At 45.3% G+C, this 20,455-nt stretch overlaps 1 protein-coding gene across 1 annotated transcript in view; it reads left to right on the forward strand.

Annotated features, from left to right (window-relative positions):
- Positions 1-20,256, forward strand: part of atp9a (ATPase phospholipid transporting 9A) — a 58,358-nt gene extending 38,102 nt beyond the window's left edge. Inside the window, exons 18-29 of the mRNA XM_029246219.1 lie at positions 1,172-1,342; positions 1,457-1,555; positions 3,014-3,103; positions 3,242-3,386; positions 4,731-4,795; positions 7,602-7,757; positions 10,513-10,577; positions 11,678-11,786; positions 12,464-12,521; positions 13,723-13,926; positions 18,031-18,184; positions 18,286-20,256. Of these exons, the coding sequence (XP_029102052.1) occupies positions 1,172-1,342; positions 1,457-1,555; positions 3,014-3,103; positions 3,242-3,386; positions 4,731-4,795; positions 7,602-7,757; positions 10,513-10,577; positions 11,678-11,786; positions 12,464-12,521; positions 13,723-13,926; positions 18,031-18,167 (1,299 nt within the window). The 3' untranslated portion in view covers positions 18,168-18,184; positions 18,286-20,256. The remainder of the gene's footprint in view (positions 1-1,171; positions 1,343-1,456; positions 1,556-3,013; positions 3,104-3,241; positions 3,387-4,730; positions 4,796-7,601; positions 7,758-10,512; positions 10,578-11,677; positions 11,787-12,463; positions 12,522-13,722; positions 13,927-18,030; positions 18,185-18,285) is intronic.
- The last annotated feature ends 199 nt before the right edge of the window (positions 20,257-20,455 follow it).

Raw genomic sequence — 20,455 nt, forward strand, 5'->3', positions numbered from 1 at the left:
TCGTCTGTTGTTTCTCAGCGTCCATAATCAGTACGAGATAAGAACACTGCACATGAAGAATGAATGAATAGTCCAAAAATTGGCATTAAATATGAGTTTTTGTAGGGAAGGAATTTCTATTTTCTCTCATTTTAAAATGAAAGACCTGAGTGTCTTCCTCAAAACATCTGAATCCCTCCCAGCGTTTACCTTCCCAGCTTCTTAAATGAGTCTGACTCTATCTGCTATGTTGATCTGTGTATTTGCTATCTGAGTGTTGGGGCTGAAGGCAGCGACATGAGGGATGTGACCCGACAGCATGGTGGTATTACACTGTGCACCGTACGTCAATAATCCTGTGTCTTTGGCTACAGCTCTTCATCTGTTGGTGCACTTTTGTTTGCATCACTTTGGAGAGAAACATCTGCTAAATGAAAAAATATAAACTTCAAGCTGCTGATTCATGTCTCCAGCACAACAGTACACTGGTAATAGATATTCCATATAAGAGAAGGAAAAACTCCTGCTAGATCAAGCCAATGACCTGTTATGCGAGCCCCATTTTCACACAGTGTACGGCTATATCAGCTTTTCCTCTTCCAGGATCCTGTTCTGTCAGGGATTAGTGTAAATGTTTTTACGTGGGGGGGTGCGGTGGCGCAGTGGGTTGGACCACAGTCCTGCTCTCCGGTGGGTCTCGGGTTCGAGTCTCGCTTGGGGTGCCTTGCGACGGACTGGCGTCCTGTCCTGGGTGTGTCCCCTCCCCCTCCGGCCTTACGCCCTGTGTTGCCGGGTAGGCTCCGGTTCCCCGTGACCCCGTATGGGACAAGCGGTTCTGAAAATGTGTGTGTGTGTGTGTTTTTACGTGGTAAAAGGCTAATGCAGTCATCAAGCACGCGAACCTGTTACCTGGAAGTGGTCTGTTACAGGTTCAGTAGGAGCTCTGCAGATGTATCTTCAAGAAAGTTTTTTTTTTTTAAAAAAAATCTGACCTTCTCTGGCAGCACCTATAAGTCACCATGGCTAGAAGTGCTGTTTAAGCAATATAACAACAAAATAAAAACAAAAAATGTGAAAGTCCAGAATGGAACGTGGGCCAATGATATAAACATGTGGGTTCCTATTGCTGAAACAGGAAATGTTTCTGAGTGTCCCTGCTGGGCCCTACCATATGTCTTTTTGGTTCTGGCAGGCGCGCTATGTCCAGGCCAAGCTGAGCGTCCACGACCGCTCCCTGAAGGTTGCTACGGTGATCGAGAGCCTGGAGATGGAGATGGAGCTGCTGTGCCTGACGGGGGTGGAGGACCAGCTGCAGGCGGACGTACGGCCGACGCTGGAGATCCTGCGCAACGCTGGTATCAAGGTGACTGCCGTGGGCAGAAACACCGTTTGCTCAGATTGGACAGTTTGAGGACGGTGAGGGAAGGCCCCTCTCTGCGACACGCCCCTCACGGTCCCTGTCGCTGTGTGTCGCAAGGTGTGGATGCTGACGGGGGACAAGCTGGAGACGGCCACATGCACGGCTAAGAACGCGCACCTGGTGACCCGAAACCAGGACATCCACATCTTCAGACCTGTGAGTGGGCGGTCGTTTCCTGCGGCCGCAGTTCGTGGGGTCGAGAGGGGAAAGTCGGGGAAATTCGCGCTCTTTAAAACACGCGCATTAGGAGTGGTGTAGCCCACCGACAAGAGTTTTATGTTTGGCCGTTTCCTGCGAGAGGGACGCTCTCATTGTTCCGAATATCCTTGGAAGCAGAGGAACCAAGGCTCCAGCGCTTGGCTGAGTGCCGGGGTGAGCGGATGCTAAACATAGCAGCAGCGCTGGCCCTGAACGTGCGCAGGAATGGCCCATGAGGCTCTGCGGGGGAGCCGAACCGCGGTCACTTCCTGATCTGTTTCTCAGCTCCTTACTTGCACGGTCCTTTTGATAGCCGCTCCTGCTTCCGCTCTGGCGCTCCTCCGCCCACAGCAGGCGGAAGCTGGGGTCACGGGGCAACCGTGAAAGGTTGCAAATTACGTATGGCAACAGTCCGGAGGTTCCTGGAAGAGGACAACAATGGCTGGCGCAGTTTGAAGAATGCTGTCTTTTCCCACAAGGACAGGGGGAACCGCTGCACCTGGGAGGGTTGCGTCTGCAGTCTGGGCAGAGTATGATCGCTAGGGTGTGAGGGACACGGGGAGACAGGTGTCAGCAGGTGTGAGTGAATACCAAAAGTCATTTTACATTTTATTTGTCCCATCCAGTTTTGCACCTGTCCAGTTTTAGAACATATCATAAAGAAAAAGATAAATAAATGTCAAGGTCTGAAATATCCTTTAGTGTTCAGGAACTCCAAGCAAACATTTGTTATTCACGAGTTTACCGATTACAATTTTGCATGCAATACAGTGTTAATCTAAAAATAAATGTCACTGAGAACAAATTTAAATGACTGAATATTAATTTAAACAAAGCACTAATACTGAAAAAGGCTCCAGCACAAATTTCCCAACATGGCAAGATCTCGGGGCTGTTTCACGTCATTTTTTTTTTTTTTTAAATTTTGGCGCATTTTTTTGCAAGAAAATTACTTGTAGATGATGCAGTTAGTGACATCACACAGTTTCATTATCATGACAGTTGCTGTTTTGTGTGGAATTTCTTTAATAAAAAAACTGTTAAAGAAATATAGATAAAGAAGCCTTTATATATTAATATGTAATATTTTAATTTAACATTTTATGTTAATTTATCGCTCACCTGGACATCTGACAGCTGTCAGAACAATTCTACCTGTGTGACTAAAAATTAAAGCAAATTATGTGTCCTGCACAGCTGGACAGCCGTTAATGTCAAGCCCTAGATGGTGAAAGCAAAGCGCAGAGGTACAACGGTCATGATGACCAGAGCACAGACGCAGGTGGAGCTGTTATCTTCTCAAACGCACCGTTGACAGTTGCACGTGTGGCTTCACTGTTCCCTGTACTGTGGTTTCCCTCAGGGGTCAAGGTGGGGTTGCATTAGTCCTTTCACATATACCAGTCTCCCTCTCAGGTGACCACACGTGGAGAGGCCCACCTGGAGCTGAACGCCTTCAGGAGGAAGCACGACTGCGCCCTCGTGATATCAGGGGACTCGCTGGAGGTCAGTCCCCATGTGGGGGGTCAGGGGTCAGGCTGGGGATGTTTGAGGTAGCAGGGCTGCGGTGATTGTGGGCTGCTTTGGCTCCGTGGTGCCGCTGGCACAGCCGTTGAAAGCTTGACCGTGCCGTGTGTTCCGCAGGTGTGTCTCAAGTTCTATGAGTATGAGCTCATGGAGCTGGCATGCCAGTGCCCGGCTGTGGTGTGCTGTCGCTGCGCGCCCACACAGAAGGCTCAGATCGTCCGGCTGCTGCAGGAGCGCACAGGAAAGCTCACCTGCGCTGTTGGTGAGAGCACACACACACATGCACATGCACACGCGCACACACACGCACACACACACACGTGCGCGCACGGGTACATGCACATGCACAAAGCCTCCCAGCTCGGTGGTGAATGGCTGAGCTCCCTTCTTTACAAACTCCAAGAGTATTTACAGAGAACATTGGTATTTTGCAAAAAAACTCATTGGCAAAATATGAATCAAATGAACTGTGGGGAAGTACACATGAGGCACTAAAAATAGACACTAAAGTAAATACACTGGGCCTTCAACGTATGAACTTAATTAGGTGCTAAAGTCTGTTTTTAACTTGATTTGTTCTGAAATTATTTCCAATTACTATGACACAATCTATAAAACCTTAAAAAATAAATACATTCCTCAATCATTCATGAGTGGAACTATAAAAAAGCAGGTAGTTATAATTAATTAAAAATTAATTGTAGGACTTTTGTTTTTTCATTTTATTTTCATCAGCCGCTTATCCCTGCAGTGTTCTAGGGTCTATCCTGGAAACATAGGGCATGAGTCAGGGAACACTGTGGTCAGGGCACTAGTCTGTTGCAGGACTTATGTCTTCTTTTATCTGCTATCAGTCATGGAGACGTACCTCGATTTATTCGTTTGGCAGGTTCTGTGAAAGATACACACACACACACACACACACACACACACATTTTCTGAAGCCGCTCGTCCCAAGTGGGGTCGCGGAGAGCCGGAGCCTAACCCGGCAACACAGGGCGTAAGGCTGGAGGGGGAGGGGATGCACCCAGGACGGGACGCCAGTCCATCACAAGGCACCCCAAGCGGGACTTAAACCCCAGACCCACCGGAGAGCAGGACCCGGTCCAACCCACTGCGCCACCGCGCCCCCGTGAAAGATATAGCTAAAATTAAAAAAATATTCTGGGACTTTTTTTGACTTCAAGCTAAACTAAAATTTCTAAAATAGTTGAAAATAAAAATGGTTCTCTGGAGATTCCTGCTCAATTCCAGTTGTTGATTCATTTACCCTTGTTTGTCACCTTGTTGTTGATCACCAACATCAAGCACTCACAGACACTAGGCACTGTCTGTGAACACTGTGGAGGTGAGCTGAATAAAGGGGGGGCCCACACTTCAACTCTGTTTTAGTGCCTTTTTCTGTTAACTAATGCAAGAAACACGGGTGATTTTCACTCCACAACATACGAATTTTTGAAAATATACAAGTAAAGAAAATACAGTCAAAAATAAAGTCAGAATGTTTATGTCTTGAGAACTCATTGGAATTATGTCGTTAAAGGGCCTCCCTTTAAAAAGCAATGCGGCTCCGAGTTCCTAACGGCTCTTCTCTTCTGATGAACAGGGGATGGAGGAAACGACGTGAGCATGATCCAGGAAGCAGACTGCGGCGTGGGGGTGGAGGGGAAGGTGGGAGCAGCTCTCTCACTTTCTCTTGCTTCTCTTTCTCACTCTAACTCCCTCCTTCCCTCTGTCCCTGCTGGGTTGCATTGCTGTTACGTGCTTCCTTTGCTGGGGGGGCCATCTAGACAATGTCCCTCACTGCTCCGGAAGGGGCATCAGAGGGCGGTGGACGTTATTTTCGCTGGTGGCGTTTCTCTCTCTTATTTGAACGCAAAACATGCCATTTGGGAGGGGGAATAAAATCAGAATGGCATCCGCTTCCAATAAAAATTGTGGACTGCCGCATGGCAGCTGATGAGGAAGTTCAAAAGTGGTTTCCTGCTTGACGTCAATAAGTAATAATGGGTAGCAAGTGTGCATTCCCATACTCACATGGGACATGCTGTAGGGACTGGAATTCAGTGGCGTTTGCAGGAATTTAGTCCAAACTGTTGATAGGTATGCATTCTGCCAGAGCAGGAACAATCATCCTAGTCCTGCAGGGTTGCAGTGTATACAATTCTGTCTTTACATTATAATTGCTTTATTCATAACATCAACACACACATGCACACGCACACAGTGCCTTACAACTGCTTGTCCCGAGCTGGGTCCCGTCGAAGCGGAGCCTAGTCCAGCAACACGGAGCGCAGGGCTGAAGGAGGAGGGGACACACCCAGGACGGGTCAGGTCACCAGGCCGTCGCAAGGCACCCCAAGCAGGACTCAAACCCCAGACCTGCCAGAGAACAGGACCCGGCCAAACCCGCTGTGTCACCACACCCCCCCCCATAGCATTAAATGGACACTTTATCCCTTTCCGTGGTGGTGATATAGCAGTTTACTGCAACAAACATGGATTTTTGAATTCATTAGCTTTCAATGAACCGACTGTTAAAATCAAGTTATCGTAAGGCAGTGGTTGGTAACTCACTGTAATTTGTATTCATTTGGAAATACTTCTATTGGTGGAGGAATAACTAAATGATCTATTTTTTTTTTCTGTAAAAATGCAAAATATACAGATCTTTATTGAAATAGTGGCTCGGTTAATAAATATTCTGTGGATGGTCTTGGTTAACTGAAATTGTTTTGCACCAGTTCAATGCTCGATTGTGTAATGGTTTCAGAAATGAGTGTTAAAGGGATAAGATTTTACTAGCAGAAGCAGATCTGCAACAGCTTTTAATATCGGCATAACAGCAATTTTTCAGTACTTATGAGGCTCTTTTAATTACGATGGTTCGGGTTACTAATTTTCAAAGAAGCTACATTTTCCCAGATTGTTTCTTTTTAATTTTATTTTTAATGTATGTGTAAGCAGCATATAGTGAAGTAGATAGAGCTGCTGCCTTTGGATCTGAAGGTTGCTGGTTCAGATTCCACAAGCTGCTGTAGTGCCAGCTGTATAAAAGGGTAAATCATTGTGGGTATTGTGACACTTTAAGCCGACTTTTAGGAATACACCAGATAAATTAATAAATCTGAATCTGTGTGTTACAAGGTGAAAATGGCTTGCATTTCCGCGTACCGCCTTTAGTTGACAGTAAAACACTCCTAAAGAGTATAGTCATGTGGGACCCTGCTGGAAAATGATGATTTTTTCATTAATTTTAAATTAATTTTAATTTTTTTTAGAAGTTAGTCTTAGTTTTTTTTGTGATAATTAAGATTAATTATAGGTAATTAATTAATTGTAGCCTTACAGAACTAAATCTGTGAATAAATTGAAGGATGTCTTTGTTACTTAGATTTTACTGATTTTGAATTAGCAGTAAAAGTGAATTTGGATTTACAGACAGTCTTGCGTACCGTTCTGTGTTCCACCATAGTCCCGGAGAAACGACATTTCGTTCCACTGTATACAAGCTATGACAATAAAAGAAAGACAATAAAAACTTGACTTGATCAAGTTACGCACGAGCCTGCATTGTTTAGCAATTGAGTGGTGGGTGAGTCCTCAACTTACATGATGTGAATGTTGCGTTTCCTTGATTGAAAAGCTCAGTCGAGTCTAATTAACTGTGAAAACAAAGCCAATAAAAACAGCGTACACGGGAACGAAAGGACCAGGGCTGCCGCATCCTTTCAGATGGATTATTATTTCCTAGAATGCAAATCTGAAATATGTTACTCGAATTGTCCGGAAACACACAATGAATATGTTGCGAGTGCTGTGGTAACCTGCCGTGTCTGTGCTCACACAGCTATCCTTGTCACCTAGCAGAGTCGTGCAGCCCCGGCCGCTTTTAGGTGTACATGGCTCCACAAGGTGCAAGAATGAAGCGTCGTTCGCCATATCTTCGTATGTGAGCATTGCAATGTTGTTTGTGTCGGCTACCTCCGCGAACTGAAGGAAGTCGGCTCCAAAGCTTCTATCATGTCAGTATTACGCGTTTGAGCTATTGAATTAGTTTTGCTGTATTTATTTCGAATTTAAAGACTAGCATAATTCTTGGTGTGGTTTTTGGTTCTGGTTTGGGTTTTTATTCTTAGAGTGGTATGTAAGAATAACTGCATTATGAGAATTCTGTGTTGACAATGAATGACTTTGGGTTTTGTTAAGTAAGGATCCTATGGAGGCGGTAAGTGTGGTGAATGGCACCTCCAGGCTGTTGTGAGCAGAAATCACTGAGAGCGGCGTTTCTCTGAGCGCTAACTGGCTGCGTAAAGAATCCATCAGTAGCTCCCAGCCATCGTGGTTTTGTTTGGAAACCTCTGACCTGCTTATTACAGTCTTCCCACTTAGTGGAAGCAGCGCTTATTTCATTCTCTTTGCAAAAATAGCTTGCCAACCAGACCAAAATATTTGTGTTTCTCGCCGTCTTGGACAGGAGGGGAAGCAGGCCTCTCTGGCCGCCGACTTCTCCGTGACTCAATTCAAGCACTTGGGCAGACTGCTCATGGTCCACGGGCGGAACAGCTACAAGAGGTCGGCCGCCCTCAGCCAGTTCGTCATCCACAGGAGCCTGTGCATCAGCACCATGCAGGTATGCCAGGACGGGGCAGTGAGGCCGGGGGTGACTCAGCGCCGCGGGCCCATCCGCTCTCTGCTGAGCTGGTACGAGCGGGTCGCTCGGCCACTTGTGGTCCTGGCTTGGACCCACGGCTGGTCTGCAGAAACAGAAAAAGACTTCTTGCCTTGGCCTTGTCTTGTCTGGACGAAAGCGGTCTCCCTCTCGTGGTTATGTTTCATACGGGGTCATAAATGGCTGTCTGCAGTGGAACACCACTTTTTTGTTTCCATCATCCCTGCTAGGGTTGCCACGGTTATGGAGCTTATGGAGACGGGTTTTTTTTTAAGAAACTTATTTAAATGTAGCATTTTCCATTTCAATATTTACATTTACATTTGTTCATTTAGCTGATATTTTTCTTCAAAGCAGCTTACAATGATACATGTTACAGTTACATTAATTAAATGTAAATTACAATGTTATTTACCCATTTTAACAGCTGGGTCATTTTTACTAGAGTAATTCAGGGTAAGTACCTCAAACAAGGATACTGCAGCAGGAGGTGGGATTTGAACCTACCACCTTTGAGTCTACTGGCTATACTGTTGGCAGTGTGGTGTTACAGTGATTAGTGCTGCTACCACATAACATCTGTGACAGTTCCCAGCCGTGTGTGTGTGTGTGTGTGTGTGTGTGTGTGTGTGTGTGTGTGTGTGTGTGTGTGTGTGTGTGTGTGTGTGTGTGTGTGTGTGTGTGTGTGTGTGTGTGTGTTTCTCTTCCCACCCCGACGTTCCATTCCATATCCCCAGACATGCTTACTATGCAAAAAAAAAATGGCATATAATGTTATTTTGATGAGTAACAATCAGCTTCCCAACTTGGATAAGTTCCTGAACCCTTTTTTGTAAATCATATTTTTAGAGTCCCGGAAAGTAAATGTATATTATAATAATAATCAAAAAAAACGTTGCCCCAAACTGTGCAGCAAAGGTTGTACTGCACAGTTACTCTACAGCTGATTTGGCACAATCATATAGTATTTTAACTTTGAGATGAAAAAGGAATCAGTAGTTAGACAAACACTTTTACCTAACATTTACCTCAGTTCCTGTTGCTTTCCTCTATGTGAACGTAAGGTGTGAACTTTACAGTAGTGAGCCTGGGAAACACTGCTCCGCTGTTTACTTGAAGAAGAGTCGAAGTGAGTCACGAGTTAAGAAATGTGCGGACTGCTTGTTTTTCCTTTGTATGGATATCAAAAGTTTCTGTTCTTGTTTCCAGCTGTCATCTCTGATAAATACCTTAGTTACTGGCTCGGCTGTTGCTGAAACCCGTGATATTTTGTAAACAAATGGAAGCGTGTTGTGTTCTGAAATCAATATTGCGTGGCGATCCTGAGCCACACCAGCGCTCTCCTTTGCAGGAATAGATGAAGTGATCCAGGCAGTGTCATTTAAGTCAATACGTACAGAAATAAATGGCATCATTAGAATTGCCATTACGTCTTCATTGATCTATTTAAGTGATGCCTTCCTTGAAAGCAACTTAAAGCGTTAAAGTACCTCAAAGATTTACCCCTTTATGCAGGTGTAATTTTTGCTTTGCTTTTCTTCTAAACACCTTAAAATGTTAAGCTGTTTACACTGATTTACCCATTTATATAGCTGGGATTTTTAAAAAAAATTTCATCAGTTCAGGGTAAGTATCTTGATCACGGGTAGTACAGCAGGAGGTGGCATTCAAACTTGGGTCCTTCAAGAGCATGGAAGCAGCTCTGAGCATGACACCAGCTGCTGCCTCCGCACGTGAAAAGGAAAAGTAACTTAGCTGCTTAGCTACACCTTGCCGCACTGTATTCAGAACATTGAAAATTTAAACTTTATTTAACTGCTCTGTGTTTGGTATGAAGAGCGTGCATTGTTATCTCCTCTACTCATCTCTCTGCATTGGCTTCCTATCGCTGCCCGTATCAAATTCAAAACCCTGGTTACTGTGTACAAACGCATCAATAGAACTGCCCCCGGCTATTTACAGGACTTGAAAAACCTGTACACCCCAGCCAGGCCCCTTCTAGGCTCATCTACTTCTGCTCGCTTGGCGGTCCCGCGCACGAAAGGCAAAGCTCGGAGGTTCTCGGTTCTGGGTCCGTTGTGGTGTAACGACCTTCCCCTGTCGCTCAGAACTGCGGAAACTCTATCTGTTTTCAAGAAGGGTCTGAAAACCCACCTTTTCCACATCCACTTTGCCCAAGATCTGTAACTGTTCACGCATCGTAACTCCAGAAGCATCCCCAGATACAACCTTTATTGAGCCGTTACTCTGGTATTGTACTGCTCATTTGTGTATCTTATAATATTTAATAAAAAAAAAATAAATTTGGTGTGGGTATCAGGATTTGTCTGTGTCTTATGCACCTACTTGAGCAATGAACCTCGGTGCAGCAAGCGGTAGGGAACAAACTAGGTTTGCTTGAGACTTTCATGTCCGCAGCTATGTCTCCTTCTCTCAATGTAATGGAAAAAATGTACTTTTGCTGAGATGTACGTCACTTTGGACAGAAGCATCTGCTAAATGAATAAATGTAAATGTTACGCAGTAACTGGATGAGTGTTCCCAGGAGGTGTGTCAACACAGCACACCCTTCCCCTGGGACCCCTGAGCCAGTGGAATGGCATACGGAGCTGTGTCTTGGCATCACGCCGATGTCCTCTGGGTATCGGCCTGATGGCACCAGCGTCGCCGAATGGTGCGTGGCCGGTGACCTTCTGCTCTCTCTGTCCCTCCCTAGGCTGTGTTCTCCTCCGTGTTCTACTTTGCCTCCGTGCCGCTGTACCAAGGATTCCTCATTATCGGGTGAGCAACCCCGCAGCCGGGCAGCCCGGTGACTAATCCCGATAGCATTCCGCCTTCCTATTGCCCACGTTTCGCTCGCATTCTTTTCACATTACTGCGCCGGTCCCTTTGGGCTGATTTCTGCAATTGCATAAAAGTTGCAATGAAAGTGAGAAATTTTCTCTGAATGGTCCAGATAGCGCTACACTTTTTCCAGTCTTTCTAAAAAGCGTATTATCGTGCGTGACATTTTCGCCACAATGCCACGGGACAGTCGTGTGAAATCACAATCGCAAGATTTGCCAAAAATGTGACACGCGAGAGAAGTGTCTAAGAAATGACTGACTGTTTTGAGCAACACAAACATCTCTGTGCTTCTGTTCCACTTTTGCTAGATACGAGATCGCGGTGCATATCTGGTACAAGCGGAACTGAGGCTTTTTTCTTGAAGCAAAAATGGTCCAAACAAAGCAGTACGTTTTGGTCAGGGTGGAAAAATGTGCTGTAGTGACGGCCACAAATCCGCACCAGTGATGGTTCATATCATAGCCAGCAAGACATCTGGTCACGTTTGGGTTCTTAGTGCCGCTTTTCGGACAAATTGTATACAGGCGTGTGGAGTTTTTCAAAAATAACCAGCCGGCCTTCAAACTTGGATAAAAAAATGCTAATTTAAAACTTTTGGATTAGGCCAAATTGTCGTTTGAAGTTAACCAGCGAGGAATGTTGTAAACATACAATTTAGAAAGGGGCATTTCAGAGCTCGTAATGAAGAGCAATGAGAGGCTCCGACAGACACTTCAGAGCTCTCTTCGGGTTCTTCGCATTAGAATTAGATATGCTTTGTTTTCAAGTCGAGGGACAAGTGATGAGTCATTCTGAAGAAAAAAAAAAAAATTCCTGCGAGTGGAAATCCAGTGAGTGGGGAAGATGTCTTGCCGCTATTGAACATCTGTTTTAAAACTTCTCTTGGAAAGCCTTTGTTTTCTCGCATATGGCCTAATGCGCAGCATCTGCGTGGTAATTTACTCCTCTATTTTGATCAAACACTTAAGAGTCGCTCAGAAACAGCGCCTGGGTCCTCCCCGCATCCAGCATTGTGTGCATGTGCTCTGTTGCAGCTACTCCACCCTCTACACCATGTTTCCCGTGTTCTCCCTGGTCCTGGACAAGGACGTCAAGTCGGAGGTGGCCATGCTCTACCCTGAGCTCTATAAGGATCTCCTCAAGGTGTGTGTGTGTGTGTGTGTGTGTGTGTGTGTGTACATGTGTGCATGCTGTTACACGCTAACCTCATTGTGAGGACAACCAAGTATGTCCCCAAAAGAACGGTGATTGGAGAAAGGGCCTTTTTTATTTATTTTTTTTCTTTTTCTTTTTTTGTAGGGTCAAACTTCGTGTTTTGAACTTTTGCTCGGGGCGGTGTGGAATGATTAACAGCATTAAAACGAGAAAGCAAGGAGACACGCGCGTGTTTATGTGTGCGCTTTGAGAGGAAATTTAACCAGCTTTGGCATGACTTTCGTCAAACTGTTGGGACGGGCCCGGCTATTAATAGCAGCGAAAATAGCTGTGATTCATAGACGTTACTATTTATTTATTTTTTAAGTTGCAGCGCAAACTCCGGAGCCGCCTTAGATTCAGCTGGGGACCCCCACCCCCTCAGCTGGTCATGCTTTGTGCGATTTACTAATCTTTTGTTAGACGTTACTAACAAATCGGATTGCTCTCAGATTATCCACACAGGTCTCTCCCTTTTTTGACGCAGCTGATTTGTATCAAGAAGCAAACACAGTTGACTATGGTGATGTTTTAAAACGTGTGTTTGCATGAATTTGTGACATTTCTGTGTGCTTAAAAACTTTCCCTTCCCCCCCCCCCCCCCCCCCCCCCTTTCCCCTGCTCAGGGTCGGCCTCTTTCCTTCAAGACATTTCTGATATGGGTATTAATAAGTATTTACCAAGGTGGGTGAAAATTTTAACTTTTGCTTTTCATTGAATACGTTCCCCACCCTGCACCCTGTGCCCTGAATGTCGAACGGGTGTGGGACCCTGCAGTTAGATATATTTACAGTATCTAATGAGTAACTGGCTGCTTCATGTGTGGAGTGGAGAATGGGACAGGGGAGCGACGCTGTGAGAGAAGGTGGGGCGGACGGATGAGCTCTCCGAGCCTGTTGGGGCCTCGGGGTCCCTAGGGGCCGCAGTCCCGGACGCGGCGTTCCCCTCATCACGGATAGGAGCCACATACGTGTTCTCGTGCAGCCTGAAGAAAACTGCCTCGGAAAGACCAGAGGACACGCTGTGCCCGGAGGCTGTACCAGAGCACAAACAAACACTGGCTGCTCTTCCCCCACCCTCCCACGCACACTTTTCTTTGTCTTAATTGGTAGCGTAGTATTATTTTATGTGTCCATGGCTGAAAACAGTTCAACAGCCCAAGGTGGTTTTTCCATCTTTTTTTCCCCCGTGTATTATTTCAAGGCATAACCAGAAAAATCCAAAATACACCCTCAACCTTTAACGTGCAACCCGTCTCCCAGCGTAGCGCTCCCTCAGCCGTGACAGCACGTTGGTAGATCCGGTTTGGCCGAGTTGGGAATGCGAGACGAGACTGGGCTAGAGTGGATCTGCTTTGTGTGGGCGAGCACGACTGTATCGATCCAGTGTGTATTTATGTCTTTCAAGTTCTTTTCTTCCACACACACGCGCGCACACACACTGGAACGTACTTAAAATGTGTACAATATGAACATTATTGCCAGTTTCTCATTTCACCTCGTTGCCTTAATTGCCATTTTCAATCACAGGAAGTGTGTTTTCTGTCCTCTTTCCAAGGTCATAAAAACACTAAGAGAGGAAGTTATGGGAAAAGTCCATTCCACCCCGCTGTCTTGGAAAGTGCCAACAGATCCAAAATGATTTGTTATTTCTAAACCAAGGAATACAGAGTTTGATGTTTTAGTCAGATTTAGTCAATTTTATGTGTATTTTTTCCATGTAGAGGTTGCTTTTCTGGCAGCACTGCCCTAGGATGTCACTGAAAGATTTTGATGTTGGTTTGAAGAGCTGATAAATCCTTGAAGAGCTGTCATGGTTAATTATGTGCACCATGTACTGTGGCTGCTCTGACAATGCTGACTCGGCAGATGCTTGCGTTCTGCAGGCAGCATCATCATGTACGGCGCTCTGCTGCTCTTCGAGTCGGAGTTCGTGCACATTGTGGCCATCTCCTTCACATCGCTTATCCTGACGGAGCTGCTCATGGTGGCACTAACCATCCAGACGTGGCACTGGCTCATGATTGTGGCTGAGCTGCTCAGCTTGGCCTGCTACATAGCCTCGCTCGTCTTCCTGCACGAGTTCATCGGTGAGTCGCCCAGCTGCCCTTTGCTTGTTTTCTTGTTGACTTTCTTCCCTACCTGCAGTGAGCTGAGTGTCTGTGCTGTGAAAGCGATCTGTTTGCATACTCCAGCAGGCCATGGGGTCAGGCTCATGAACTTTAAACCAAACCAGATGAGAAAACGGTCCTTTACGGTGATGAGAATCCTTACCGTGGTAGCCTACAGCGGTGGCAGCCGAGATGATTGAGCTAAAACTTCGCTGACAGCATCTTTGGCCGTTTAATGTCTCTAGAAACGATGCATCATTTTATTTCAACTTCCTTACGACTGCCAACAAGAGTCTGTTCGGTAACGAGAACCCAAGGTGTTATAGGGGTCAATGAGAAAACTGGGAGATGTTTGAGGAAAAAAGCAAAGATCAGCTCATCTCGTCTCCATCTTTAATAACGTAACTGTTGATGAGGCATCGTGGGAGAATCGAACTCTTCAATCCTTGTCCGTAACTAAGACAATGAGGAACACGTGTCCAGACACCATCATTTCATTTAAAATATTTTTACTGTTTATAGTGGATTGAGGTTTTGAACAATATTTGTGCATTATTTCACATTTCTACAAGATTTTAACTTGGTTTGTTGTTAAAAAAAAAAAAAAAAAAATTATTAAAAAAACTTAATGTATTTCAGTGTATATAATTTAAACCCAGATGTGTTATGTATCAAGAATTTTAGTAATAAAAATGTGATTATATATTAGGAAATTAATGTTTATCTCTAAAAAATCTGCAAGGTCATAATGTAAATACTTTGTATTGAAATGGTGTCAAAAACAGGTAGCTTGTCTCACGTGAAGTAATGGAAGTCTCTGTAGATGTGAGATTGATCCCACAGCTTTATATCCTGCTGGTGCTGCATTTTGGCGTATTCTGCATTGGCGCCAGGTGCTATCGCAGCCCCCTCCCTTCAGTGCATGGTCTTCTGGGGGGACACACAGGGCTTTAGTAAGGCCTAAAGGTGAGTATGTGATGGCATCAGGACCAGGCAATCCCAACATGCTCAACAGGAAATTCCTCTGCTTCTCTCCGAGTTCCTGCTCCAACGACGCCAAGCGGCCAAGGTCTTGCTGTTTGTTACACGAGCAGAGCGACGTCAACAGAAAATAAAAGCCCGTTCCAGTTGTTGCGCTGGAAGTGGGATCCAGATACTTTGTATGATGAGCTATTTGCAAAGTCTGAAGAGCTCATCTCATGCGACTCATGCGCTCCTTTTTTGTTTCTTTTAATGTCCCGAGATATCCTCGGCCAGACTGCTGAAGGGGAGGACTGTGAGCTCTTGTCTTCTGTCCTCTCCCCTAGCTTGTGTGATGTTTAATTCGACATGATTCTGCAACTGTGAAGTGGTCTGATTGACATTGAGGAAGAGCAGGCCTCAGGACCAACATGTCAGGCCGTAGAGGCAGCCCCCGTCCCAGGAGAAAGGCCCCCATTGTGGCGCTGGGAGCCTGGGGTTGGCTGCTCCCTGCCATTTTCCAAAGTGTCCTTGGGATTGAGATGTACATTCAGTTCACGCCAGAAGGGCAGAGCTTGGGGCGAAGGGGACTAAATGCTTGGGTCCATTGTCTCCTCGGGGATGGCAGAAGCTGAAAAATGTTGCCGCTCATGTCTTAGAATGTGCTCAGTAGTGCCTATTGAGAGTGAGGGCTTTAAAGAGCTTGAGCCCTGGCTTTCTCGTTTCACTGAGCAAAGTGTGTGTGTGTGTGTGTGTGTGTGTGTGTGTGTGTGTGTGCTTGCGCAATCAAGGCCACTAAGAAACGCATTCCTCCAAAGCAGGGATCATGCGTGTACAGTGGGTCTTATACTGGTTAGGGCTGTTGCCTTGCTCCTTAAGGACTCAGGTTTGGGTCACACCTCCTGCTGGAGTACCTTGATCAAGGTATTTACCATGAGTTGGTATATTTAAAATTACTCAGATGTATAAATTGGTAAATCAGTGTGAGTGGGTTAACTTTGTTAGTCACTTTAGAGAAAAGTATCAGCTGGATAAACAGATGTAAAGCGGAGTCCTATTTAAACACAGAATTTTAAGCATGGATCAGTTTAAACCACGGTAGCACTGGGTCCCCCCAGTTGTTCCCAGTTAAGGCCCAGACTTCATTAATGTGGGGTGTGTTAAGACTTCACGATAGTGCTAAATATGTCCTCAATGATTTCTGCACAAATATTTCATTATGGATTTTACGCTTTTAGGATCACATACAAATTTTTCACTTCATTTCTAAACAAGGCCAGTTCATGGTTCATTTCATGGGCTGTAAAGAAGTGTGTGCAGAATTGTCTAGTTGTGTGTGTCAAACGACAGTTGGTGTGACTCACAACACTACTACCCATTGAAAGGCATGGCATTATATAGTATCATATATACATACATACCAAAAATGCTAGACAGATTTCAGGTATGAGATGCAAGGGGTCCCCTATGATGCTCATATGGTCCAAAAAGTTTGCTTCATACAGCAAATAAGTGTAAAGCAGGGCTATTTTTCCCATAACAAGAAACGGAGAACGATATTAATATTACCCTATGTGATGCAAAATATTTTTACGTAAATATTGAAAGCAGAATAGCAGTTTCTCAAACATTTTAGATCTCTATGGATGTGCAGTTAATCACATACAGTAGAAGCAGGAGGCAACAAAAGACATCTTCACTACTGTAGAAACTATAAAATATGTAGTGTTTTCATTTAAATAAACTGTGATCATAAAAGATCATTTTAAATCATATAAAATACCACTATTTTTAGAATTGTTTTTTATAACTTAATTTTGTGACTTGCTATGTGGAGTAGCATTGATATCTACGCTTTTGTCTTTGAAAAGCAAAAGGCTGTGGAATTGCACTCTCATTTTCTAAACCATAATGTTTGTGGTTTGTACATTCAGTGTGCGGTCATGCCTTACAGGCTGCTCTGGAGGAGAAAAAGGCCTCTTAACCGTAGGAGTGTATGATTTGATTGTCTAGCAAAAAAGCGTTCTTTTGAAAATATTATCTAGGATGCAAAGTGTAAATCAGTTCAGTAAAGGAAAAGTCCTTACTATTTTTTTTTTTTACATGTCGTCAAACACACCTTTTTGTGAGCGCGGTTACCGGGTTCTCTTTCTCTCTTTGCGTTTTCCGTGACGTGGTACGAATGGTCACGCTCGCGTCACCGTTGACCTCGGGCTCGCCGAGATGGCTCTATCAGCGGCGGCTTGCATTGCTCTCCGGTTCGGTTAAGGGCCGGCGCTCTGCGGGCCCAAAAATGAGAGGCTCTTAAAGGACAGCCACATTAAGCGAGGAGCGGCGGGCGACCACGGCTTTATGGGACGCTGTGACAAACACGTTGCCCGCGTGGGTTTCCGTCGTTTACGCTGGAGCCTTGGCTGCTCTTTTCCCCGCCGTTATTTTGGGGTGGCTGTTTTTACCCTGGTGGGTGCGTGCGTGCCATGCTCCGCATTCAGTCGACACACCAAAGAGGAACTCCGGAGTACTGGAGCATCCCGGTGCCGCGACCGGGTGCTGGCGGCACTTTCCCGGGTTCTGGACTGAAAAATCGGCTCGTTTGTCCGAAACGAAATGATAATTTGGAGAAATGGACTTGTTTGGAAGGATACTCTACCTTACTTTTATACCTTAACAATACCATGTTTTGTTTCCTTTCAAAGGCAGCTACACTCATGTGCATTTAAAGGTCTTTTTTTGTTGTGAAATGCGCTTGTTTACTCTGAGAAAAGCATCTTCTAAATGAATAAATATAATAAAAAAAAAAAATTGTTTCATTTAGGCCGCACTTTTCTCTGAAGTAACTTTCAGTGTAAAGTTACTTGTAACGACATACCCATTTATACAGCTGGGTAATTGTTGCTCTGTGAGTTCAGGGTAAGTACCATGCTCAAGGGTACTACAGAAAGAGATGGGGTTCAAACCATGGGGTTCTTTGAGCGCAAGGCGGCCGCTCTAACCACTACGCCCCCTGCTGCTGTTCCTACAGTCTTTTCGATGTTGGACGTAGAATTCTAACTTGCGCTCTCTGGTCATTCTCATCCCCTGTGTTTCGTCTCCTCCTCCTCCTTACCTCCCACTCGGGCACAGACATCTACTTCATCGCCACGCTGTCTTTCGTGTGGAAGGTGACTGCCATCACCCTGGTTAGCTGCCTACCGCTCTACATCCTCAAGTACCTGCGCCGGAGGTTCTCCCCACCAAACTACTCCAAGTTGACCTCCTAAGTGGGCTCCGTGTCGGCGTAAGGCTCCTTTCTGCTCTCCCTCTGGACTTCAGCACATCTCCCGCCCGATGCTCGATTTCATGCGGTTTCTCCTCTTTTTTTTTTTTTGTTTCCGAAAGGTCCCGCAGCAGTTCAGAGGGCAGCTGCTGTGACCCCCCGCAAGAGAATGAATTCACACAGTTGTACAGAAGCTGTCTGTTCACGTCCCCATATTTGTTTGTGCCGTTTTCGAGCAGATGTAAAGTCTGCTTTCGGTCCCGTTGGTTCAGGTTGGCCGCATGCGCCGCAAAGATAACCGAGCTGAAACGAGGGAAACTAAACTGCGCCGTCCCAGTGATGTCACACGTGGTGTCTCTGCAGCGCTACGGTGGTATTACACGGATGTTGTTTTGCTGGATATGGCTTCTCGATATTTATTCTTCACATCGACTGCACTTTTTATTGATCTCGGCAATGATGCGGATCGGCCCCCTCTTCACGAGACACCCGTAGAAAAACGAGAGCACCGGATTTATCCCAACAACATTTGCCACGTGTTGTTACATCCATCTCAATCACTGGAACAAGTTTATTTACACTGGACATTTTGTGTTTAAAAAAAATCATTGTGCCATTTGGAGCCACATTGTACTGTAGGCGCTGGTATACACTGGAATTTACAGGCATTGCCACTGAATGTGTATTTAAATATTTTATATGAATGCAGCATCACCTCTTCTATTTTTGGAGCGATTAAATGCTGATACTCGGTGTAATATAATGTCCGTGTGCCACCTTGAATATTAATTTATTTTGCTTGTAACCTTGACATAGAATTTGGCTTGGTGCTTGTAATGAAGGCTTCTTCAGTTTAAAATGGCCTGGAGAACCTGGTACTGCAGGGCAAATTATGACGGGGCCCTTTTGGTCAAGTAGCCCCGGTTCGAACCCGTACAGCAGTGATGGGCTATGATTTATTCCTGTAGTGTGACTCACACTCCCAAACACCGTAAGTGGGCCGCTACTCGGGGGGAGGGGGGGCCCCTCTCTGCCAGTGTCCGCTGTGTCTGGGAAGGCTGGCCAGCACCGAGCCACAGGCTGTTTGTATACCCCCCCTCCCACACGCACACATACACAACCTTCCGCAACCGGTGTCCCAGAGTGCTGTGCGTGCCAGTACCAGCGCCACAGCCGTCTGCTTAGTCACCAGTGATACAGCGTGGTGGCGGCGGCCGCCACCATCACGGCCTGGGCACCCACCTCCAGCCACCGAACCGGGAGCCGTTTTAGATTCCACCTCTTTACCATGAAGTGTAGGATGGCAAACCCCTGCGCCAGCAAATACAGCACGCTGGTCAAACAGACCGCTAACACCAAGCGCATCTCACAGCTATAGAGGAAAAGGGAGAGAAAAGGGATACCCCCCCCGCCTCCGTATTGGGCATTGTCATGGAAACACAAGTGTTTTTCAGTTATTTAAGAAGAGGGAATTGTTTCCATAACTTGAGCTTATGCATCATAAATACTCTCACTCACTCTCACCACACACACACACACACACACACACACACACACCCCTTCTTAATTAAATAGATCCTTTCAACCATATGTACAGTGAGTCACACTAAGCCTGGGTGTAGAAGATTTAAGAATGAGAAGTAAAGTTACCACAGTGTAGGTACGCTTACCTGAATGGAAGGGGGAGACCTCATCCATACTTACTGTGTGTAAAGGATCGCGCGTTGACTCTCTCCGTCTCTTCTAATTAACATTGGCATCACTAAAGTCTTTCCGTTATTGTTATTAATTACTGTTGTTACCTGTTGATTCTGATTTGTTTTGCACTCAGTTGAATTTTCCCGTGACCGGGTGGTGTGAAGCAGCACTGATTTGTGGGTGCTGGTTTTGAGGACATAGGCCAGGTCAGCAGCATCTTCTTGTCCAAGTGTTTGTGAAGAAGAGAGTGTAGTGCATTTCTGCTGTTCTTTTTTGTATTTCAGTGTATTGTGACTTTGACCAAATGTAAATAACAAATTTGGCTTTTTATTTATTACTCTTGTCAGTAATTGCACAGTAAGAACAAAAAAGGGACGATTGTGCTCATGAATGTTGGTGGAAATAAAACATTTTATGTTGTATCTTGCATTTCTTATGTGTGATTTCTTTACACTTTGCATATTTCACCCCATTTCTCAACAATTTTAAAGCAACACATCAAAAGAAACCAAAATCTACCTTTATTTCCTTCTGCTGTGCTAACTAAGCAGGGTCATAAATAACTACGAGGGTTATTCAGATGAATACAGGTTA

Source organism: Scleropages formosus, chromosome 19 (assembly GCF_900964775.1).
Source record: "Scleropages formosus chromosome 19, fSclFor1.1, whole genome shotgun sequence".
NCBI classification, from domain to species: Eukaryota; Metazoa; Chordata; class Actinopteri; order Osteoglossiformes; family Osteoglossidae; genus Scleropages; species Scleropages formosus.